Here is a 25,270-nt window from a genome sequence, read left to right on the forward strand (position 1 = left end):
TCGATTGTAACGCGCGTATTTGGCCGTTGTTGAACGGTCGGAGCGGGCAAGCAGCGTAACGGTGGAATCGCGACTTTCGTGTCGTGTTTCTACCGTTCCTACTTCGAGAATTCGTCTGCACTTGTGACGAAACAGGCAAGCCGTGTTCGCACGTTTTCGACGACTCACTTTTTACTGGCCTGCTACGCATTTCTTTACGTCTCGCTGCCTTTCCGATGAGGAGTGTGGGGGCTCGTGGCGACTGTTGAGCTTAGCGCATCCGTATTGATTCATGTTGCTCCTTCTAGGAATAATCGCTCTTCGTTTTGGTGTATTTATTCTTCAGCAGTTCCAACAGTCTAGCAGAGATCCACGATGGCGGAGAACGGCGTCGCCGAGCACCACGAAGACGAATTGGAGGAGGAAGAGGAAGAAGGAGGCTTCCGTGAGTTCTGGACTGCAATTTGCACATCTTTCCATTCGCGATACAGCGAATTCTTAAAAAAACACACGTAAATCAAATTGTGCACGCCTCTACCAGCGGCTACTGTTCCACTGTGCCTTCGCAGTTTTGTGCTCGCTGAAAACATTCATGCAGACAGGGGCGTGGAGGAGGAGGGCATACCAGGTAGGGCGCTACCACCTCGCCCCTCCCCCAAACCCCCTCTACACCCCTGCCTGCGCGCCTGACGCCTCTGCACACAGAACTTGCTCAGATAGTTCAACTGCAATACGTGAGTTCATATTCAATTCTCACCACTACAGGCATAGACGACATCTACGTCCCACCACCGCCTCCAGCATCATGCACATTTGACCCAACTGGTCCCCGCCTCATGATACAGAAGATTGAGAACATCAATTTCAAATCGTACGCCGGCAAAAGAATTATCGGACCGTTTCACAAGGTGAGCATATGGGCAGTTTGCTGTGCGGCTTTCCAAAGTGAAATGAATTGAACGAACTGCCTAACATAAATTTCGCTGCAAATGAATGATAGTTGGGACTCATGATTGCTCTCACCTGATTGACCCCTTGTTTCTGTTAAAATACCAGGAGTAATCATTGATTTGCTGTGACCTTTCCGACTTTGCGTTCAATACAGAAATGCTAAGTTTCATTGTATCTCGATTTTCTTGTGCAGAATTTTACAGCCATTGTTGGGCCCAATGGGAGCGGCAAGTCAAATGTTATCGACTCCATGCTCTTTGTCTTCGGCTACCGGGCACAGAAGATTCGGTCCAAGAAAGTTGGTGTGCTCATTCACAACAGCACAAACCACACAAACTTGGACAGCTGCTCTGTGAACGTCTACTTTCAGAAAATCATTGATACGGTATGTTCCAAGATCTCCTGCCCTGAATGTTCTTGCAGTTGCACAGACCAGCGGTAGTGCTCGGGTTCCAGCACCGAAACATTGTGTGCTTTCTGAAGTACCATAATTCAGTCTACCAAGAGGATCGATCAGTTTTCTTTGGCACATGCTGGGCTTCTACAGTGCTAGCTGCCATCGTATAGTTCATGTCATTTTTAACATGCTAAGCTAAGGCAAGTAGTAAAACATGGGCATTTCTTTTTTTCTGTAATGTTCTGTGCCCTCCACAATGAGTCAGCAGATAAGGCATTCACCTGCTGTTTAAGAGGTCATGGGTTTGAGACCTGGCTGTGTTGGTTATGTTGCAGTGGTGGCAGAACACAAAAGTATTTATGCACTGGCAGGTTGATCCACATTAAAAAACAGCAGGCAGTCAGAAAGTAATCTGAAAACAATCCATGGCAGTATCTCCCACAACCAAAGATTTGGGATATCAAAAAGATTAAAATTGAAATATATGGCACTGACCTGCGTCTTTTTTTCCCAGCCCATTGCAGAAATAGTGCGAGCTGTACTTGACAAGTTCGGGTTATTCGTTGCTTATTTGTTGCCTTGGCTGAATTTTCTTAGAACTGCTCACTAAAATGCCATCGGAAACTGAGTTACAGCTAATTTTCTTTTTTTCTCTCTCTCTCTGGATGCCAGATCACAATAACTACATTGATGCTCTGTCTACCAGTTGAAATGCACTGTGTATGAAAAGTTGTAATAACCACAATATTTGTCACCCTTGCTCACGACACAAAAGTGTGGAATACTGTGTAAATCGTACGTAACTGAAACAGCATTCCAATCATTTGCGAGCCAAGTCGCTCGCAGTTGCAGAGTGTGACTACATTTTGAGTTCGTAATTTGACTGACGCATGCTGTCAAGTCATAAGAATACTTAACCTTGTTTTGTTATTTTTTCTTTACCCTTTTATTCTGCAGGATGAAAACACCTTCGAGGTGGTTCCAAATTCTGAGTTTGTGGTTGGTAGGACCGCTCACCGTGACAACTCATCCTACTACACGGTGAATGGCCGTCGTTGCACCTACAAGGAGGCCACAAAAACTCTACGCTCTTTTGGAATTGATCTGGACCACAATCGATTCCTAATTCTTCAGGTATTTACCTTTGTTTTTTTTTCCTGTTCTGTGATTCCCTACACGTGCTAGCCTGCAAGTATCATTAACCCCTAAGGGATATTGATTTCTTTATCTTGTCATTTTCTGGCTTATGACAGGCCCAACTCTCACAGTACCTCTGGTAGTAGGTTATTGCGTCATTGCTTTTATTGAATCACATTATTTGAACTGTTTTCAGACCTACTTCTGGTAGCATATTATGTCAACAAAGTGAGTCATTATGGTAGTTTTTTCTTTCTTTTTTTTCAAAAAGAAAGCAGCCCTTAAGGCATTAAGAAACATACTTGGCAACTTGTATCCAATAGAATACGCTTTCTGGTGCGATAACATTCAGGGGTTGCATGTTAGGTTACCTTATGCACATGAATTGTGTCCTGAAAATCTGACTGGTGTTTCTATCCACTGACACAGCAAGCAAATGCATTTTGGTTGCTTCTTTTCAGTAGATGACTGTCCAGTTTACCTTGGAAATAGATGGCAATACACATTCTGCCTCAAACGTTGTTCATGTTCTTGGGAGGCCTGAAAATGCAACTGTCAGTATTGAACATATGCTGCACCTTCCTTCTAATTTCAGGGAGAAGTGGAGCAGATTGCGCTCATGAAGCCAAAGGGGCAGACCGAGCATGACCAAGGAATGCTGGAGTTTCTTGAAGACATCATTGGTAGCTCTCGCTACAAGGAGCCAATTGAGCTGCTGAATCAGCGCGTTGAAAAACTTTCAGAAGAAAGAACAGAAAAGGTATGTTGTGTTGATAACACAACCTTAAACTTTGACACAATTGTCACTTGGTCACCCATTGTTTGTTTTTTTCTGTATCCTAATGAGTACATTCTTGTGGAATGCACATTAAAATCGAGTCAGAACCAAGACTACAATAATGAGAAGATGTCATTGGCATTCAAGATCACTGTAATACAAAGCAGCTGCAACATGTTTGTGCCTGCTTTCCAACTTTGTTGAGAGTGCCTCCATTTTCATGTCGTTTACAACACCGTATCAAATGTCATGGGCAGCACTGAAAATAAGATGTTCTGGACTGTTGCATTTTTCATTTATGCCTGTGAAAATAAGGCCCGTTGCTATTGAGAGCACATTAAAATCAAGTAAATACAGCATGCAGTGTGTTTAATGGGAACTGCATAGTGTTATATTAATTTGTTCATTGGGCAGGTATCTGCCATAGGACACAACAGAATCTCATAAATGAGCTTCAAAAAATAAAGGAAAACAAAACTTGGAATCATGAATGTGATTTATAATCCAAGTGGGCTATTTTCAACACCCTCTATTATGATTGTAAAGCTTTGTACAAGATGTGTTGAGATTCTGCAGTACCTTCTGCTATTGTGCACAACACAATAAGTATTCATAGTTGTCGATGCGTGATACAGCTATTGCTCCACTTTGCATGCACAGATGGCTAGCACTCTAGCACTGTGGCGTCAGTCTCTTCTTGACTTCCAACACTGTGAATGTGTCGTTTTCTGAAATGGCTAATTTCACATTCTTTGCTGTCATATGCACGTTGGCAGCTCAACCGTGTCAAGCTGGTGGAGAAAGACATGGAGGAGCTAAAGGGGGCACGCGACGAAGCTGTCGAGTTCTTAAAGCTTGAAAATGACATTGCTGTGATAGAGAACCAGCTCTTCCAGTTCTACAGGTTAGTACTGCACGCATCTGTCCAGGTATTGACAGCATGAAGCGTAGGCAAGCAATGCATCATCGCATCCTGTGACAGTTGCTGATGTAAGATGTGTTCAGTGGATGCTGTTGTGGTTTCCAGTGAAAACTAACTAAACCAACTGCTCACGCATGTTTATCACTGTGCTTGCTCATCGAGGGGCTTTAGCTTGGGAGCTCTTATGTAAATGCATAGGACTGGAGAAATAGTTTTTGTTTTTGTTAAGAGGAGGGGGGGGGGGCGTAGTTACTACACCTGTTTTGATGAGGTTTGTTGCATTTAAAGGAAGTTAACATCTAGTAACTGTAGAGCGAGGATTTCTTTATTTATGCCATCAATTTTTAAAGAAATTGTTGAAAATTGCAAAATTTCAAAAGTACTTGGCAGTCAAAAAACGAAATCGAAATTCTGTAAACTGCACCTAATATAGGTACTACATCTAAAGTGGACTAAATTCGTGTATTGTACATTGCTGCGAAATACAACACCAATTTGCGGGTAGGACTTCTACGAAATCCTCATGAGCACTGTAACAGCTCCACGTAAGGTGTCAATTTCATGTATCAAATTTGTCCGCTTGAGATGCTCTAACAGACGTGGTTTACAGAACTGCAATATCTGTTCTTGGTGCAATGTTAGAGTTGTAAATTTTGTGTCCTTTCTTTTAAGGAATTTATCGGCTTTCTGTAATTCTTGTAAAAAATCCAAGGGCCTAAATCAAATTTCTGGTTTGTACAGTCACGAGAACTTAGCTTTGTCTCTCGAATGCAACAGATCACAGTTTTCCCCATGCTGTCGTGTTGAAAAATTCTGTTAACATGCAGTGGTTGGGTCATCTGCAAGCTTTTGTCAACACATTTCAAGAATTGAAATCTCAATTATTTATTCTGTCTGTCTGCCTCTCTCTATCTCTCTCTCAATTATTTATCTGCAGCTCTACTTATGCTACGACGCTATTCACCACCTGTACTTCACTCTCTTACAATAAAAGAGCAGTGCTGCTTGCACTTGTGTATCATAAGTCAACAGTTTCTTGTCCATGTTCAAGTGTTCGACATTAGACAGTGTTTATATTAAAAATTTGAAATGTATGACAGCTCATGATATAGTTGGTTTGCAGATAGTTATTAGCTATGGGTTAAGCAATAGTGCGGGGCTGCATATGTCGATATATTTCCTGTTTTAGTGCCCTGCAAAGCAAAATTTGTCTTTAAGATCATCATTTTGATCTTTTCAACCATACATTTTTCCACAATTGTGCAGACCACAAAGCCCAGACTGTAAGTAGGCTTGCAGATGCATGCAAGCTCGCTTCTATGTGCCTTATGCCTGCCCAGCAAGGAACGGCTTTTGCATCCACAAGAGATACGCATCAGTGTGGGCTCACACATCAACGTTTTGGCAGACATTCTGAAAACTGAAACTTTATTTTTCAAGAACATCAGAAATATATGTACAAAGAATATTTGCACCGATAGCCTAAAATGGCTAGTGGCCGGTCCAGTGCAATATACAATGAATGTGCACAGGGCAGCTAGAGGATAAAAAAGCATGTAAAATATATTACGAAATATATACACTCATATATATATATATATATATATATATATATATATATATATATATATATATATATATATATATATATATATATATATATATATATATATATATATATATATATATTTATATACACATACACATGCACACACACCCATACACACACAAAGATGCATTGTTTTGTACTGAGTTATTGACCGCACTTAAATATGCTTAGAAATTTATAAACATCATTATTGTTATTTTCAACAATGTACTTTCCTACATGACATAGACTTTCCTCACTAAGAATTGCTTGTACCACGATGTAGCTGCGAAGCCAGGCATGCCAACACGAGGCAGCCCGGGTGCACGATAACAGAGAGGAGCTAATCACCGGGATCACTCCGCACTGACGCACACGAGCTGTGCCGCACTGTCTACGCATGAGTGGGCGCATGGACACGAGCTTGCGCACGTCCACAAGCGTGCGTGTAGTCTTAAACATATTCATAGCACCACTCATTAGCCAACGATGCCTTTGCTCCGTTAATAGCTGTCAATCACCATCTGATCTGACCAAAAAGATTGAGTTCCATAACGTATACATGAAATGCATTGACCGTGTCACGTCTGCCATATAGCAGTGGCAACGCAATCGTTTCAAGTTCATTGAGAACATTGCTTGGTCTTTCCAAACCAACAAACTTTGAAAGTCTTTCCTTTCAATGTCACTGTACGTTTTTCGTGTCTGTGTGTGTGTGTATATGCGTTACCTGTGCTGAGTGACTTTCAGATCTAGAATGTAGTCTCAAGATCACTTCATTTTCTACCTCTGCAGGCGGAACGAAAAGATGCAGGAAGCCGAGGCTGACAAACAAGTCAAAGAGGCCCAGGCACAGATGGTCGAGCTCAAGAAAGAGCTCGATACTCAGCAGCAGGCACAAAAAGCGCAGCAGGCCGAGCTCAAGAAGGCCCTCAAGTAAGTATACATCTATTGTGTACATGAAAATGGGATACAGTTGAACCCGAATATAGCGAACCTGGTTTAAGCAAATTCTCTACAGTGTGGCTGCATTGATTTGCACGAAATACTGTTTCCATGGCTAGTAATTCACGACCCCATGCCCCGCAGTGCATCAGTGACAGAACTGCAGCTAGTTTGCACAATTTTTAACCTCGATAGTGTCAGCCTGCTCAGATGTTACCGCCAGACCTTTTTGAAGTAGTTCATCTATCCAACAACTCGGACACAGGTATTATATGTAGCCGCTATTCTGGTTGAGATTAACGGGGAAAAATAGAGTTTTGCAGGCCATGTATTATGTAGAGCAGATACCATTACAGTTAAAACTCTGCAGAACTACTTCAGTTTGGCCTAGTTGGTGTTTACTGCATATCACATTGACCACAAATAAAGACGGGGACAGCGGAAGAGAACACAAAAACAACACGGGCGGTCCGTTTTGTTTGTCCACTGTCCCCGTCTTTATTTGCGGTCAATATGATATGCAGTTAAAACTCTTACGAAACCCGATCTTTCAAAGTTCCCGATCTAACAAAAAAAATTTCTGTTCCCCTGCAGTACCCATAGGGTTAAATGTTGTCATCAACTCGAATTAACCAAACTAACTTGGCCGAGCTCGATTTTTCATTTCATTTATTTTCACCTTAAAGGCCCGGAGGCATTATATAAGGGAGGGCTTTAATACTTGTAACAATGTTATAAGAAATGTACAGAACAGTAAAGAAACAACAATAAACAAATACAAGCCAGGAACAATTGTGGAAAAAAAAAGGAAGATCGTGTTAGAGTAAGGGTCTCCCAACCATCTCCCAGAAGATATCTCCGGCTGCAGTGGTGTCACTCACGTGATGCAAAGCAAATGCAATGTACATCTATGGCTCACATATGAGAAGAGCTGTCTGTACAAATTCAAAACAGTCTTATGTGGCTTGGGCCAAAGCTCACTCCCAGTTTTCTGCCTGGTATTTTGCTCCGAGTGCTGAAGAAGCTTAAGCGAAATATTTTTAGCATTTTCGTTGATTATGCTTATTCTCTATGTGTTTTGCACATTTAGATAGAAAATAAACATTTTTTCAGGTATTTATATGTGCCACCATTGAAGAGTTAAGCGAATGATCATGATGATGACCCGCCGTGGTTGCTCAGTGGCTATGGTGTTGGGCTGCTGAGCACGAGGTCGCGGGACCGAATCCCGGCCACGGCGGCCGCATTTCGATGGGGGCGAAATGCGAAAACACCCGTGTGCTTAGATTTAGGTGCACGTTAAAGAACCCCAGGTGGTCAAAATTTCCGGAGTCCTCCACTACGGCGTGCCTCATAATCAGAAAGTGGTTTTGGCACGTAAAACCCCAAATATTATTATTATCATGATGATGATGATGATGATAACCGTGCTAACAGTGCCAGCAAAGTCTGCATTTGGCGAGACGTCGAGTGTGGCAAGGAATGAGTGTGGGTCATTTTCTCCAGGGAGTGCGAGAAGAAAGAGAAGGAGGTGGACGCCAAGAAGCAAGAGTACGCTGAACTCGAGCGCCGGGACTTGCAGTGCAGGGAGACCATCAAGCACACGAAGCAGAAAGGAAAGGAGCTGGAAAAGAATCTGGAGGCGGCTAAGGAGAAGGTACGCTCTCTTGCTCTACAGTCAACATCTGTCTTTGGTGCCCTTGGCACCAACCTTGTCTGCTTTCTGTCCACGTCTTGAAACTCCTGAGCCCCTTGCCTTGCCAGAGGCCCTCGCTACGTTTGCTATGCGTATAAAAGTGTATAAACAGTGTGTGTTAAAAAAGTGTTTTATTATAGATGAATGTAATACAGCTCTCGCCATGCTATGCCATAGTACCAGAGGCTGTAAAACCGTGGAGTGCAGATTTTTGGGCTAGTTGGTTCGTTGCATCATTTGAAGTCGTAGCACTGGATTGACGTAGACAAGAAAGAGCGCACATCCTGTCGTCTTTCTTGTCCACGTCAATCCAGCACTATGACTTCAATTGATGTAAAACCATGCCTGTTTTCAATGTGTATTGAAGCTGTACTGTGTGAACAAGGCCTTTGGTTGGTTAAAAATTTTTTCCATCTCAGCGCAGAGCGACATAGCCAAATATAGCCGATGAAAGAGTATTCGTTGCAGGGTGTGACATACTTGCTAGCACGTCTGTTCAGACAAGGCGGCGAATCCAGTCTTGTGTTTCCTGCGAAGGGTTATGTGCATGCTTGCAGGCATCTTCTGGTTCAGGCATGGCCAAGTGTGTGTATTTCTGTTTGTATAATAATAACTAATTGCATTTTAGGCTTTATACTATTCCACTACAACTTATTTAACAAAGTACTGCAGCCCCTTTCTGGTGTTGATTGATTTATTTATTTATTGTTGGATGAACGGAATGAGGAGGCCATATGCGTTGTAGCTTTTTCATATTTGCACAAACATTTGAACTGTCCTGTGGTTGGAGAGGGAAAAGGGAGAGATCATGTCTAAAAAACACTTACAGGACCACAAGGAAGAAAGGCAATATAGGCGGACACAGCACTACTTTGTAGACTAGGGTTCTCTCAAGCCTTCTTTGTGCGTAAGGGTTAGGCTTGATGGCCAATTCCCCATTGCTCGCCTTGTACGGCCAGGCTTTGGCGGTATGAGGACAAGCAGAAACATGACAGCACACTGATGAATAACAAGCACAATATTGATTGCTCCAAAGGGTTCACTTGGAAACAGGCTAGTTATGACCGAGGCATTTGCTGGGTTTGATTGTGTGGCAAACAAAGTCAGGGCACAAAGGGGGGCGTTGCGCTGGCTGCGGGAAGCTGCCTGGCCATCCCACGCGAGAAAACCGTGCAAGGAGCATCTGCTCTACTCGTTTCTCCTGGCGTGCATTTGGACGTGCGGAATTGGTTTTTGCAATTCCCACAACTTTTATTGAAAAACAGCGTTAGTGCCGCTTTTTTTTTTTTCTTTTTTTTTTTCCAAGGTGGTGAATCACCAACTTGCCTAATTGATCACCTTGTTAAGAGAGAGAAGACTAAAAGGAGAGAAGGGTGAGAGAGAAAAAGTGTGTTCAGCGGCTGCATGGTGCAAAGATTACATGAATGTTAACTCTACCCCTTCGCAGTTTTCTTTTGCTGATGTTTGCTTTAGCTAGTCAGCAAAAAGTGAAAATGTGCTCAAAATTTATTGAAACTATGGCGTCACTAAGACATGACTGGCTTGCCTTTATCTGATGTTTTGTCTGTAGATCCTTGTGCCCTTACTAAAATGGAGTGCGCCTTATTGATAACTTTCCTACATTATTGGGTCCAGGTGAAACTAGATATCTTTAGGACAGCACTTCGTCTTGCGGTGGGGGGACTTCTGTAGGAGCATTTTGTAAGGAACATTTCTTGCTTAAGGGCAGCGCGACGCTCAAGGATAAGGGAGGGATCACACTGCACGAGAAGTGATAGCCAGCATGGGACAATAACAACAACAACATGCCGCAAATGGTGTGACAATCTATTTGCCATATTTGGACGCATATAAGCTGCACCGAGAAATTTCAAGCATGAAGGAGGGGTATTGGTCATGCTCAGCAGCGCAGCTTCACGGCACCAGATTGCTGTGAAGCCACATCAGATTTGAACAGGGAGTACCAGTGAAAATTGAAGAATTGGGTGATGGTAAAGGAAGTTGATTTTGAAGCTCTTCTTCATACATGCCAATAATTTCACAGAATTGCTTTTATGAAAAATTTGAAAGCAGTTGCATGCAGTTATTTGCCTAAGTTACTCCCATGCTCTTTCTATGTCTCTGCCGTATGAAGTCATGCTGCCCAGCCATAATCACGAATCCGTGCCAACTTGCCCACCTTTCAGCCATTCTGCAGTAAAAATTCTGATTCTGTGTGGAACTGGTCCTTTGTTGATTTTAACCCCCAGCAACATCTTGCATGCATCTTTGAGGCTTTTTATTGCAGCACTTGTGAGTCACTTAATGTAGAATACTTGTACTGTCATTTTGCATTACATGGGCACCATGCTGTTTTTTGTCAAGACCTCGCGTCTTCAATTTATGCAAACAAATTTGCCTGCTTCAGGTTCAAGACCTGAAGAAGCAGCCGGAAAAGCTACAGAAGGACATTGAAAAACTGCAAGCGAAGAAAGAGAAGCTGGAAAAGGAAAAGGTTGAAGCTGAAGCCAAGCTTGCTGAGGTGAGCTTCAGCCACTGTAACACTCTTGTACGACCCACACGTGTTGCCATTCAGAACTAAAGCTCGTTATAACAGTAGTGTCCGACATGAAACGCCTTTGTTAGTTCCAATATTCATTCCAAGTGTAAAACTTGCAATCAGGTTTATCTGAAATAAATCCAAGCATGGCATCTCCAACTGGCCAGCAGAGGTTCTCTTGTCAATTAACGATAACATTAACAATGCTCACAAATTCTTTTTGCATCACAGTTAATCCCAAACGCACTTTGCACCATCACACTGGCTGTAGCAAAGCGGTCAGTGTGATCCCACACGATCGGCACGTTGTCTCGCCAGTTGTGGGCAAGCAAAGTCAAGCTGCTGGTGAAAATACACACACATGCCCAGAATGTGCCATTTCAAGTTGCTTGAGCCGAGTATATGACATTTCTTGCTGCCAGAATGCATAATCTGTGGATGAACAAATAGTATTGACTTTCGTGCGACCGAAATTGTCTTGAATCTTGCATTTTAGGTTTCGTTATATAGCTGCCGAATACATCTTGAAGTAAAGCATGACCAACAAAATTTTATTTATTTACCTTTTCATATCAGGTGATTTCCTGTGTCCATGTTTGTCGGGTTGAGGTTTGACTGTAAATTGTTCAAATGCTTGCGTGAGGTGCGTGTCAGATGAATTCCTTTATGTGCTAGGTTTTCATTTTGCATAGCAGTAGTTTAGTTTCTTATCTCTGAGTTCATGGTATGTGAATGTTGCAGTAGTTTAGAATCAAATTCTTGCTCTAGGTCATGGAATCCCTCAAGACGCAGACCGATGAACTTCAAGAACAGAAGGCAGTCCACGAGCAAGAACTCCTTGGCCTTCAAAAAGGAGTGAGCGAAAAGAAGTCACAGGTAAGTGCTTGACAGTGAAAGCAGTACTCTGCTTGGGTCCTAAACCTTGTCATAGGATTGCCTGACCCTGGGCAAGGTGCTCTTTGATATTTAATTTATGAATAATTTGCTGAAAGTCTATCGAAAGTGCATCAGCACTTTTTCACTATCAAAGAGTCTATGCATTTCAAGCTGCATGCATCACAATGCCCCTTGCATGACGCTTCACAAGTTACAGCACAGCGAAAATCTCCAGCGAGGCCCTAGTGGAGTACTGACGCATGTCTTTGAAGTCTCTCACATGCCTCCGCACGAAAAAGGATGATACTTCACAAGTATGAAAGTTTGGAAACACTTATAATTTAACTTGATACTAAAGCTGGCCTCAAAATTTCTGGTGGCATTATTGTAATGTCATGACACAGACCAAAATTGTGTGTGGCAGCCACTGTGATGCAGGAACATAACGAGCTAATGTACGACACATCCACCTCCAGGTACCGTGATTACTACTATTACTACTACAAATTACTGCTATTAATAAATTATTTAGGGCACTCTTGACAGTTGTCAGTATTTTGGGGGGGTGAGGGTTTGGATGCTTTGGACCTCTATTTAATGCAAAACATAGAAAAGTCAATAATGCACTTTCAGGATGGTCTAATTTACATGTGAATTGTTGCTTTCAGCATAAGTCTGTATGCATATAAAGTTGGTTTGACAATTCCTAAATGAACATTCGGAAGTCTCAGTGTCCGTTTTCAGCGTTTGTGTTCTTCTACGCCGTGTCTACTTGTGCTGCACAAACTTCTCAAGAACCGTGTTGGCATTTAATTTCTCATATGTGAGGGGTCCTACTTTGTGTCCTCCAAAGTATCAACTCTCAGCACTGCGTCCTTGTGCTTCTTTCTCTGTTCTATGTTGTAGTACCATCATTAGTTTTCTTTGCATTAATCGTTGCACAACTGTCCTTGTTTCATTACTCTCCCCCCCCCCTTCCTCCTCCCACTGTAGTACGAGATTGCCAAATCGGAACTGGACCTCAGCGTCAGCACGCACCAGCGAGAGACGTCAAGGTTGGAGGAAATCGAGCTCAACCTCGACAAAGTGAACAACTCGCTAACTGACAAGTCCAAGTGAGCTTACACACGAACGGCCGTACTGTGCACTTGATTTGCTGCTCCTTGTTGTTGGAAGTGCAAATTTGCCCTGTGCAAGGGCCACTGAAGAAAAATAAAGTTAAGCTGTATTAGTCGTAAAGTATCCTTCTACAATGTTAGGAAAGCCACTTCTACAGTAACTAGAGGCTTGGTATTAAGGACACAGAAGTATTTGTAAAGTGTAAGGGCGTGCGAATAGCGATTCTTGAGACCAAATCAAATCGAGTATTGAATACTTTTCGAATCATGGACAGCCATTTGCACAATCAATATAGAACGATGTTCACATTCTAGTACCTTAAAGTTAGCAAATTTCTGTCATTATAAACAGAAATGCAGCATAAGGAGGTTTCTTTGCATGCACAGGACATGTCAGAGTGTGTGAACGATCGCTTTATATAGCCTGTAAAGTATGGCTACCTAAGCAACATAGCCTACTCTACTATACAAATTCTAAGGCATAAAGAAACAATGTCCATTCGATGGCAGTCTGGCTGTAGCTACCTCGCATTGAGCTTTTTTACAGCGAAGATGTTTGCCTCTTGTTAGTTAGCATTTTTCATGTCCATGTGTGTAGGCAAAAATGTGGGCAATCTCGGTGGTAGTGAGCTACTGGGCTGGCCAGCTGTGGAGGTAAAGCAGGCTTCAAGCACTTAGCAAAGTGAAGCGAAAACTGCATACATTCTTTGGAATCATGCATGCAACATATGGAACAGCATTCGTTTCAGTAAAGAACGAGCCCAAAACAAGTATCCGAACGACATAATTGATGATAAGGCGCTTCTGATGACAGTGCTAAAGATGTTGCAGTCCCCGCATACATTTCCCGGTAAAGATTACTGGGGAGTGACGTCACTACCCTTTCATATATAAAAGAACCAGCCTAGCAACCATTGCTAGGCTGGTTGCTAGGTTCATTGTTGTTGCAGCACTGCTATGGGTAGGCAACACATAGTTCGGACTCCTGAGGAGCATCATGAATACGAGGAGGTGCAAAGGCAAAAAGAAACGGCAGTGCGACCGGTGGCGGCGTGCTGTCAAAATTGCCATGACTCTCTCTCTCTCCCCTTTCTTTCTTTTTTCAGTAAGAATCAGTTTCATTTTTGATTTTGAGCAGAATTAGTTACGACTGTAATGCGCTTGCAAATTTGAATGCACTTTTTATTCAAAAAAAGGTGCGCGTTAGAATCGTGCAAATATGGCACCTTGTATGGCAGGCAATGTTGTCCACGAGGACGGACTATAATCATAACAAAGTACTACTTTTAAAGAAGTACTTTTGGCTTTCTCTTTGCCTTCATTATGTATTGAGGTGTTACTGTAATTGAACTACTCTACTTGGCTCAAAGAGCATGGGTGCAGAATTTCACTGATAACAACTTTAAGCATGTAGAATGACAAAAATGCGATGGTGAGCTCTGTGGCATTGCGAAATTAACAGTTTTCCAAGGTCTGCAACTCAATTGTATCAGGTCTTTCTTTCTCACACACTAAAGAATAAAGTTACCCATAGTGGTTATTTACATTTAACGTAGAAACCTTGCTTTAGCAAGTGAACAGTGGTTCTACGGGGAAGTGAAAAAATGTCAGATGTGCACATTTTGATTTAGTCACTTCTTTGACTCTTCATTTTACCATGTTAGTTAAAACACCACCATATCATTCCTTCATTCCTTGCATGTATAACCTTTCTTACATATTTTTCTTTTTTTCCTGTCTCTAGCTGCTTGACCAGACTTGAAAAACTCGTTCCTGAAAAGGAGGCCAAGTTGAAACAGCTTGAAGCCGAGATGACACAAGTGAGCCAGCAGTACCAGGAGGCCCAAGAACAGCTTCGGGCCGACCGACATCGGGTCGAAGAGCTTCGCTCCAATGCCCAGGCCAACAGGTCGCGGTCGCGGGTCCTCGATTCACTTCTGCAGGCTAAGAAGTCTGGGCAGCTGCCAGGTGTTATTGGACGACTCGTGAGTTGCTTGCTGTGGTGACATCTGCCACTCAACGCTTTTGCAATGCCTGTGCGCGATCACAAACATATACAAGAAAGAAAAAAAACGAATTTGGGAGAAGCGTGAACTTCTTTGACCTCAACACTGGCTTGTGGCTGCATTGTTCACTATACGACATGTTGTGGCTAGGAAAGGGGTGTGTAGTGCTTTTCATCTTGGCTTCCATTAAATAAGGTCATGAACATCAGTGTAGAGCGCAACAAAGACAGCAGTTCATTGTTGAAGGACTATTGACACAAAAACACTGGGAAATGGTCATAGTACTCCTGAAATCAATTGGCTTTATATATTAGCCTACATGTCTCTTAACCATCACCATATCAGTTCCCATTTCTAAAACATGGCTTTGACTTGTATGCTGGTAAATGTAGAGTGCTGCTGAACAATGAGAGTAAAACTTCATATATTTGCAATAATAGAACCTCTTGAAACCTGAACTTGACAGTGTTCTGGTCTGTGAACTTGAATACCGCAGGGTGACCTCGGTGCGATCGATGAGAAATACGACGTGGCGATTTCGACAGCGTGTGGCCAGCTGGATTATGTTGTCACGGACACAGTGCTTACAGCCCAGCACTGTGTTGAGTACCTGAAGAAGCACGACGTTGGATTTGCGAACTTTATTGCTCTCGAAAAGGTGAGGCTGCCAAATTAGGTTATTTCATGCCTGTTGTCCTTATTGTTGTCTCTAAATTCGAAGATTTCTTTTGTTTGCAATTTTGCTTCTGCCATTTTTGTACCCTGAATTCCACCAAAGGACTTGTCTGGAATTTTGACAACCCTAGCTATACAACTATGCGCTGTGAGATGAAATTCGAAAGCACTGTCTGCCAGCTAATTGAACAGGGTTTATTATGGCCGTTATTTTATTATTATTATCTTTTTTCTTTGTGTGTGTGTGGGCGGGGGGGCACCTGCCTGCAATTGCAATTGCTCTACAACTAGGATAGATATTAAAATTGTGTAAGTAGAACCACTTAGTGCCACAGAGCAAGTATTCTTGAGGAGGTGAAACTGTGCTTCTGCTGGGTCCCAATATTTTCACAACGCAGAGTGCAGCACTGAGCTGCCATATGTCATTTGGAGTGCTTGATTTACTATAAAAGAATATGTATATGAGATTAGTGGCTGCCATTAACAACTTTCATGCATTTGGTACATATTTACATAGGCAAGCCAGACAGAATTCAAGTGAATCTTTTTCTTTTCTACAATTGCCATTAGGGAAGTTGAAATGGCGAAATTTGCAAATCAATTTGGATGCGAATGTTCGAGAAAGATTACCTTCAAATATCAAATCGAACATAGAATGTTCTCTCATTTCTAAACAAAAAATATAATGTTGGCATGGAATTCATATGGTAACAAACAAGGTCAGGCTTTTCTATATTGTTTGACACGTGCCTGCAATGGCACTCACAACTGTACTTCCGGGGGCACATCCTCCTTGGTCAGCTGAGTAGCCTGTAAATTAGAAACAACTGCTTTCAGTTATCTGCTACATTGTGACAATGACAGTAATGAAAAAGAAAACAGCGCATCACCAGATGCACATCACCAGTAGCTGTGCTTGTCGACGATGTGATGCTATAGCACAGCACATTGTTTTAAAGAAAGGCAGACATGGCGACACCGGCCAAATGATATTGATTTGCCTAAATCGAGACAACAAAGTCATACTTACATTGCCTAAAAGCGAGGCACCTTGTTCAATGACATGACATTTTTAAGAAGTCGTCTGCTGTGCCGTCTGCCGTGCGCAATCGCTCAGGAACCAGTGCCTATGCTCAGCCAGTCATGGCTCTCCTGCGGAAGCATGATTTCGGATAGCCCTCATTTGCATCGGTTTCTCATGTTTGAGGGTCGAATAAGCGTTCTCCTTTATATTTCAATGGAAATTAATATTCAGCAATTTCTAACAGCAAATTCTCAAATCACATACAAATCCAACAGCAAAGACTATTCAATTCGCATTTGAAATTTTGAATATTCAAGCACCGCTAATCATCAGCATTACTTGTGATGAAGGCATGCACATCTTCTGCCAATGCTTGGTTCATTCTTGCTTGATTTTACTTACAATGCGCACAATTAAAAAGATAATGTTGAAGGGGGTAAGAATGTTGTGTTGTGTTGCCCTGGTGATGCTAGCATGTGCTTAGCATTCCTGGTACTATGCATAACACATAGAGATTGGCTTGAAAAACTTTTTTCCTTCAATTCATTGCAGATGGAACGCTGGATACCTTATACCCAAAATAAGATTAACACGTAAGTTAAGTTAAAACAACTACATTAACACGTAAGTTATAAGTTAAAACAACTACATGGGCATTCTTTAGAGTAGTAGTGCTATACAAATACTGTTGACTTGTGGCAGCTTGAGGATACTATTATTAGTAGTTGGGCACTGCCAGGTTTCTTAAGGTTTCAGAAATGGTTTGCTATATATGTGGATCGCTTTTTGGTCTGCATTACAACAGAATTTGCCTAGTGGCATCAAGGTGCAATTGAGCATTCTAATGAATACTGATGTAACAGACTGTCAGGTGCAACAAATTGTAGACCTAAAGATTGACTGGACCTACTTTATCATGAGAAATTTGTAACAAAGCAACAACAGTTACCTATAATACAAGGTGTAACAGCAAGAAAGTATGGTAACTATCGTAACTTTAGTTAATCAGTAAACGTATAACAGCCATTGAAAGGACTGGTTGAAAGGGCTCACATTGAAAGGACTGGTTATGAAAGAAAACTGTGTAGAATAAAACTAAAATGTAAAGCCTTCTTGTTCTCACTGTCTCTCTTTCTTCATGACCTCGTTTTGCTAAGTTAGAAACACCAACGGTTAATAACATTAAAGACGGGAAACTACACTGGTTAGCTTCGAACACATGCTCACTGGCAAGCTCTGCTGCTCGCACATGTTCTGTGCAGACCTGAAAACGTGCCACGTCTGTTCGACCTGGTGTCGGTGAAGGACACTAGCCTGTTGCCAGCCTTCTACTTTGCCCTGCGAGACACTCTGGTGGCTAACGACCTTGACCAGGCCACCCGCATTGGGCTACAGGGAAGGACCCGTCACCGGGTCGTCACCCTGCAGGGGGAGCTCGTGGACGTGTCCGGTAAGGCATGCATGGACGAGCCTTTCATTTGGTGCATCCTGGAAAAACAGTACAGCAGAAACCTCGATATCGCAAATTATGCCTAAAATGCCGTACCGCTATTCATGTATAACAAGCACCTTCCTATAGCAAACGTTGGTTATGTAGGTATTTTCACCATCGATGCGACTTCTGTATAATGAGGTTCAAACTACAGGATTTGTCAAAGCCTAATTAAAGGGACATTAACGAGAAATAATCATGGCTGTATCAGTAGTAAATTACGCTTCTGCAATTCCAAAAATGCTGCACTCATTGCAGGAGGGCGCTTAATAAACCAGAAAAGATGTAAAAATGTGAGGCCGCTGGTGACACCACCTTGAGCTTTTCGCACCACCTTGCCGAGACGCCATGAATTTTGATGTCATTGGCTTGAGCCTAGTTAAATATTTATTTGCGAAGAAAAAGTACATTGTGTTCTAAATATACCTTGATGTGATGGACAAATGTAGTGTGACAAAAGGGAAATGTGTGCTAAGTAAAAGAAAGGGGGAAAAGCTATAATAGTAATAATAATAATAATAATAATAATATCTTTATTTCCATCGGGATGATGGAGGAGGTTGTGGGTAAAAGCTGCTCGTAAACGGCAGCTTGACAAAGGCGCACAGCCCCCTTCTACAGGGCAACAACATCATAGCAGGGAAAGACACACAGGTATGCATATAATCTCTTCGCAATTTAGCAGGGCCAAAAATAACAAGATCATTTCATAAATAAAATAAAATAGAAACAAAGAAAATAGAACAGCAAGCAATACAATAAGTGCAGAGGGTATAAAGCTGTACAATAAACACAGGATTAAGTATACACATTATAGGAATACAGGTGGAGTTACTAGGAATGTGTGCAGTGAAGCTGTCGTAATTCACGTTTAGATATTTTAAGTAGGTCAGTCCCAGATATTTTGCAGTTGTTTAATAGAGTTGGAAGTGTGGAGAATAATTTTTCCATTGTGTAATTGGTTCTAGGAGTTGGTACAATCCACTCCTCTTTATGACGGGTAGTGTAAAACACAGTGCTCTTTTTCAGTAATGACAACTCAAGCAGAGATTCAAGATGATTTTTTAGTTCGCACTGGAATGCAAGTGCTAGCTTATAATTGTAAACATTGAATACTGGTATTATGCATGCTTTGGAGAAAAGACCTTGCGAGTGACTGTTGTATAGTAGATTGAAAAGTACTCTGACAAGCTTTTTTTGAAGTATAAAGATCCTTTGCAAATTTGTATACGTGGTTGTGCCTCAGACCAAGAAACAGTAATTAAGATGAGAGTAAAATAGGGAATTATAAAGCATGATCTTTACTTGATACGAGAGATATGATCTGTAATGGGAAATAATGCCGACTGCTCTAGCTAACTTAGTTAGAACAGCATCAATGTGACTATCCCATAGCATGTTCTGAGAAAATGTAACACCCAGAATTTTATTATTATTTGTGATTGCTATTGGTGCGCCACCATAACTTAAGCTTACATGAGAATTTAGCTGCCTCGATTTAGGTCTAAATATTACAACTTTCGTCTTATTAACAGTTATGTTTAGATGGTTTACTACTGACCACGTTTTAAGCTTAGTAAGGAGAGAATTTGCGTCATTGTGTAAGATATGGCAGTCTGGAGCAGATAGAAATATACTAGCGTCGTCGGCATACAAAACATATTTAGGTTTAGTAGAGAGGTTAGTGAGATCATTGATGTAAATCTTAAAAAGAAGCGGACCAAGAATGCTGCCCTGAGGAACACCTTTAACTATGGATTTTAAATCAGAACGATACGTTTCGATTTGAACGAACTGCTGTCGAAAACTGAGATATGATTTGATAAGTTCAAGAAAATGACCTCGGATTCCATAAATTTCCAGTTTCTTCAGCAAAGTTAAGTGATGAATACAATCAAATGCTTTAGAAAAGTCGACATAAATACCTAGTATAAAGTTTTTTTTTCCAAATTCGGACAAAATAAATTCTTTCTGTTCAAGCAAAGCTAATTCGGTCGATTTGTTCTTCCTAAATCCATATTGAGCATCTGAAATAAGTTTGTGTAAATCAAAGAACGAGCAAAGCTGATAATGGATAAGCTTTTCCAAGCGTTTGGAAAATATGGGTAAGACGGAGATGGGTCGGTAATTATTCATATCATTAGGATCACCCTTTTTGAAGAGCATAGTTACTTTAGCGATTTGCATTCGCTTTGGAAAGCATGCACTTGTTAGGCAAAGGTTAAAAATATGGGTTAAATATACTACATAAGACATCCAACACAAAAAAAATTGCAGGTCCCACGCATATCTGTGAATTGGTGATAAGCGAAGCTTTCCTTGATGTTTACTGATCTGACTTCACTTCACTTCACTTTTCCTTGTTCTTCGCTTCTGTCTGGCTCATTATGCACAATGCACTCTCTGGTCGCATTTCGTTCACGCCTTCCTCCATGCTCGGCTGCTTGTGATGCTGACTTCTTTACACTCTCTGCAGCTGACTTATTCACTTTTCTGTTGCCACCTTCACTTTCTTGCCTCTTGTCCTGCTTGTCTACCCAGTGGCACGTGGCCATTCTAGAGGCGTCGCCAAGAATATTTACATACCTCGTGACACATGCCCCGTTGTACATACTCAGTGACCCAGATTGCTTTCTGTTCAAGCCTAATACCCAGCGGCACACATCTGTGAAGTTGAGTGAGTGATGGAAGTCCGTCTATTCGGGATGATACATAGTAAAGGAAGGGGCCAGGACACTGATAAAAAAAAATGTAAAAGGCCCCCATGCCACCCTTGGGGGAGCCAAAACATTAAAAGCACTCTTACATCTTTTATTTATTTATTCGTGCCATGCTACCAGCTGCTCTTTGGCAGTCAAGGCAGGAGTTATTTGAACAATGAAACAATAACTAGCATGAGCTATAGTTGTGTAATTCAATATAGTAAGGGGTAAAAAAGAAACTAGGAATTCATCTGCAGTCAAGTGCAGTCTTGACCTAAGGATGAGCGAAAACAGTGATAACAAATGTCAACACATAATAATCGATCAAATGGCAAGCGTTCGCGAGTAGGCAAATGGCAAAACTATACAGGGGGAGGGGGGCGATGATGTTTCAAATGTGAAACCACACATTTGGTGTCATGGCCCCTTCCTTTTACGAGGCACATATCTCGTCCAAGCTCTCGTATAGTTGGCATGACAGGAACTAGCACCCGCGAAGTGGGGGAAGAAGTAACTGAATTCTGTGGCTTTACACTGATGCATGGAGCATACCTGCCACCTCTCCTGAATTTTCCATAAAGTTCATGTATTTGAGCTTACTCTGCGGTTTTATTAATGTTGCATCATGTTTTACGAAAGACAAATTCTGATAGCAAAAAAAAAAAAAAAAGTGTGGCTTGTTAGTCTCTGACCATGCCCTTGGAAGTCAGCAGAAAGGGTACCAAAGGTGCCCTTGGTTCTAGTAGGTTTACATTCACTTTCCTGAGGCAGACTAAATAGGAAACAGCAGCTTCAGAAAAATCCACTGTAATCCAAAAAAAAAAGCTTTTATTTTTTGGTCTCTGCTGTTCTGAGTTTGCTGCTGTTTGTGTGCTGTGTCTAAATTGTTCTTACTAAAGTGTGTATGTGTCCCACAGAAGGTGTGTGCTCAATAAAAACGTTTTTTAAATTCTTGCTGTGACCCTTTGCCTCGCCCTTTCTTTGTCGTAAATCTGAGATTTCTACGAAGTTTAACATTCACAAGTTGCCACGCGTGCATTAAGGTGCCTGAAATCTATGCAAACCACAACTGTTCTCGACAGGCACCATGAGCGGAGGAGGTGGACGCGTCCTGCGAGGCAAGATGGGTCAGGCGGTGCTCGACGACAACATGAGCGCAGAGCAGATGGAGCAGCTCACGTCTCAGCTGACGGCCCTCGAGAACAAGGCTCGGGACCTTCACGAACGCCGCTCCGTGCTGGAGGACAAGATAAACTCTCTTCGCAAGGACGTCACGGCTTCCAAGCACGCCTTGCAGAAGTTCCAGGTGGAAGTTAAGGTGCCAGATGCATTCGTATTTTCCCTGGGTGTACCTCGTTTACCCGATTCCAACGCACTCCCAAATTCAAAGCACATCCAATTTTTGCGAGTTCAAAGTAGTAAGAAAATGGAAGTGTACATGAATGTATTGTGAGTGTACATGAATGTATTGTGACCCCAATTTACGAAAGTAAGTATGGCGTGCCACCTATGTTCATGCTCATAAAAAATGAGACATGCAGAGTTTATCTTCACAGAGGAAAAACGTTTTTAATGAGCTTTCATAACGAAAGCAGCACACGCGTGAATTCTTTCCAATGATTTGCCTTCACTGTTGAATGTTCTGTTCCTTCTTGTTTTTTATTGTTCTTGTTGTGTCCTTGAATAAACCAGTTCATAGTTAATGTAGGTCAGTTCCTCTTGAGTCGGTAACATAGTCGTCATAAAATGATGGCACACATATTTCTTGGCGCTCGCAGGTGGCAAGGGCTATATAAGGGTGACATGTGCAGCACATGCCTGCAGATTTACGTGCAGCTAAATCTAACTGTATGTGCTCTACATGCTGAATGTCAAAGCTTCTTCGGGGCTTCTTCAAGTTCGTGTTGCTACCACCGTGACAATTCTGAGATACTTTTTATTACTTACAGGGCTTGAAGCAGCAGCAAACCTCGTTTACGACTCAGTTGGCCGAGCAAAAAGAGAAAGTTGCCAAGGCTGCTCCGGACAAGAAGAAACTTGCCCAACAGGAAAAGGCTGTCGCTTCGTACAAAAAAGGTACGACTCCCTTCTGTCTGGCTTGATTTAATATTTTTCTATTTACCACATTTGACTACCGTTAATTCGACCCTTACAGGACGGGAAGTTTTGGCCGAATTAACAAACAGTGGCAAAATTGACAGATTTAAATTTTTATTGGTTGAAATAAACTGCTGTCATCGACAGACTACTTTCATACAGGATTACAATAACTATACATGTCATCATTGGCTTGTGGCCCAGAGATCTCCACACTGTCATTGGCACTGACGAAATCCTCAAAAAATACACTATTCTGGGCATAGCACAAGTCCTCATTATCACTACAGGACAGGCTGGTTGCCATCACTGTCCTCGCCTAAGAAAATAGTTACACGCCGTCTGCTGAATTTCTCCCGTATTGAAGCTTTTAGTAGCCCTTGCTCACATAAGGGAGTTGAATGAACCAAAGCGGCATGCTTTTTGCTCACAAACTAGTGAAAAGTGAAGTTAGCTGCAGTCGAATTAACAGGAGTCGACTCGAAAATTATGTCAACGACACAGTCAAAACAATATACCGAGTGTCGCATAAATAGCAGTGCTGGGTGTACTCCCGCAGTAAAACGCATACAGACCACAGGTTCCGGAAAAGCAGGTGAATTTCTTTGAAGCTTAGTGAGGCCACCTAAATTTTACTGTGGTGCAAACTTCAACACGCAAATGCCACAGTGCACCCGTCAATTCCCATTTGTGCGTATATAGTAAAATCTTGTTCATTCGAACTCCAAGTGGGACCGGAAATTTGTACGACCAAAACGGCATTCAGACTAAGGAGAGTACCTTTAAATATAGCGTCCGATCAATTGTTCGCAGTACTGCACGCAAGACGAAAACCATGACTGGGCTCGCATTGAAAAGATTTATCTTTCCTCCATCAGCTCGCAACATGTGCCTAAGGAAACCTAGGTTCCAAACGAAGTCTAGGTGTGTAAGTTAACGCCTTGCTTGCAGTTAGCTGTGGGGTATGAGGGAAGGTGTGCGGGGGTGAGCCGAGAAGGATGGTTGCTTGATTTGGCTGTCCTGTGTGCCAAATGTTGGAGATAATGTGATCGAACGTGTTAATGTTATCAAGTGTGCATTCAAGAGGAGAAAGAAGGGGGGGCGCATGTGAGCGCACGGTAACGTAATCAAGCATGTTCTATCATTCTTGATACTTTTAAGCCAGGCGAGAAAGGAGGGCGCAGGCCGCTCTGCTTGCTCCATTTTCATCTTTGCTTCCTGCACGTCTTTGCTCATCACTTTTAGGGCGCGTGCATCGGATCATTGCTTTTGGCTCTGGTTTGTTCAAAAAGTCGTCCACGGGAATAAGAAATATTGTTCGAAAAAAAAAAGGACATTGTGCAGTTTTTGAATTTTTTAATTTGCAGGAGCTTTTCTTTATTCAAATACTGAGGACTTTGCCGGCACCAACAGGGCAGGTCGAATTACCCATCAATTCAAATTAAGAGATTTCTAATTATTGGGACTGCACTGTAATAAGAAACAAGAATATTTTTTTTTTCTTTTTTCGAGAAACTCGTGATTCATTCACTCTTGATCGCAGGTTTGTGCAATTCTTGTAGCTGAACCACTCACTTATATTTACTCAAATTTTGCATGGGGATAGCATTTTGCAGAGAGTTAAGTTTAATACACTTTTATGAGTATCTCTTTTTTACCCCAAGTTTCATCTACAATAAATCCAAATCGGGCTGCTACAATGCCACTCATAATATGTGGATTCCACTGCAACGCAGTGGTGTCGCCACCATATCCTTGTAGTGAAATCGAAAACTTCTGAGTGGTGTCGCTACAGACTATGCCACTTTGGAGTTATTGCGGGCAAACTTTGCCAGTAATGCCCCCAAAACATGGCATTAAGCTAAACTCATTACAATATGCTACTTGTCCGAGCAAAATTTGAGCGTGTGTGAGCCAGCGGTTTAGCAGAGACAGCTGCGTGTACCTGACGCCCCTATTTACGCAACACTCAGCAGCCTCACACAAACATGGGTTTTGTGTGGCATCCGAAATGTTTATTTTCACTTGGTCAACAACACTGTTTTCAGTTCAATGTTCTCTTACTAGGGCTAGACGGTTATTCATCAAACATAGTTGCAATATTTTTTTATCACCTCTGTAATGGGAAAAGTGCCTTAGAAACTGGTTTTCCTTGCTCCAATCGGTGTCGTGAAGTGTATGCCAGGATTAGCTCTGTTTGCTGCATCAAACAGGGGCAGTTGAACATGCTAGTAAAAACTGTTTTTTAGTCCCGTTTACTGCCACATTTAATTCATAGTTCGTGTTCCATTGAAGATTCATTATTATGGCCCTTCAGCCTATAAAATCAATCAATCAAAACAGTTTCA

At 42.0% G+C, this 25,270-nt stretch overlaps 1 protein-coding gene across 2 annotated transcripts in view; it reads left to right on the forward strand.

The window, feature by feature from the left end:
• Position 1: 1 nt before the first annotated feature.
• The window catches only part of glu (structural maintenance of chromosomes 4-like protein gluon), a 38,922-nt gene continuing 13,653 nt past the window's right edge, over positions 2-25,270 (forward strand). The window contains exons 1-18 of one of the 2 annotated variants that reach the window (XM_075696110.1): positions 2-135; positions 326-424; positions 745-887; positions 1,124-1,315; positions 2,285-2,461; positions 3,060-3,224; positions 4,019-4,146; positions 6,548-6,688; positions 8,204-8,354; positions 10,801-10,914; positions 11,701-11,808; positions 12,802-12,923; positions 14,671-14,911; positions 15,429-15,590; positions 17,184-17,224; positions 17,894-18,081; positions 21,908-22,143; positions 22,775-22,901. In XM_075696110.1, the coding sequence (XP_075552225.1) occupies positions 355-424; positions 745-887; positions 1,124-1,315; positions 2,285-2,461; positions 3,060-3,224; positions 4,019-4,146; positions 6,548-6,688; positions 8,204-8,354; positions 10,801-10,914; positions 11,701-11,808; positions 12,802-12,923; positions 14,671-14,911; positions 15,429-15,590; positions 17,184-17,224; positions 17,894-18,081; positions 21,908-22,143; positions 22,775-22,901 (2,506 nt within the window). In that variant the 5' untranslated portion in view covers positions 2-135; positions 326-354. The remainder of the gene's footprint in view (positions 136-325; positions 425-744; positions 888-1,123; positions 1,316-2,284; positions 2,462-3,059; positions 3,225-4,018; positions 4,147-6,547; positions 6,689-8,203; positions 8,355-10,800; positions 10,915-11,700; positions 11,809-12,801; positions 12,924-14,670; positions 14,912-15,428; positions 15,591-17,183; positions 17,225-17,893; positions 18,082-21,907; positions 22,144-22,774; positions 22,902-25,270) is intronic. The other variant, XM_075696112.1, reaches the window with a different exon arrangement.

This window comes from Dermacentor variabilis, chromosome 6 (assembly GCF_050947875.1).
Source record: "Dermacentor variabilis isolate Ectoservices chromosome 6, ASM5094787v1, whole genome shotgun sequence".
Classification (NCBI taxonomy): Eukaryota; Metazoa; Arthropoda; class Arachnida; order Ixodida; family Ixodidae; genus Dermacentor; species Dermacentor variabilis.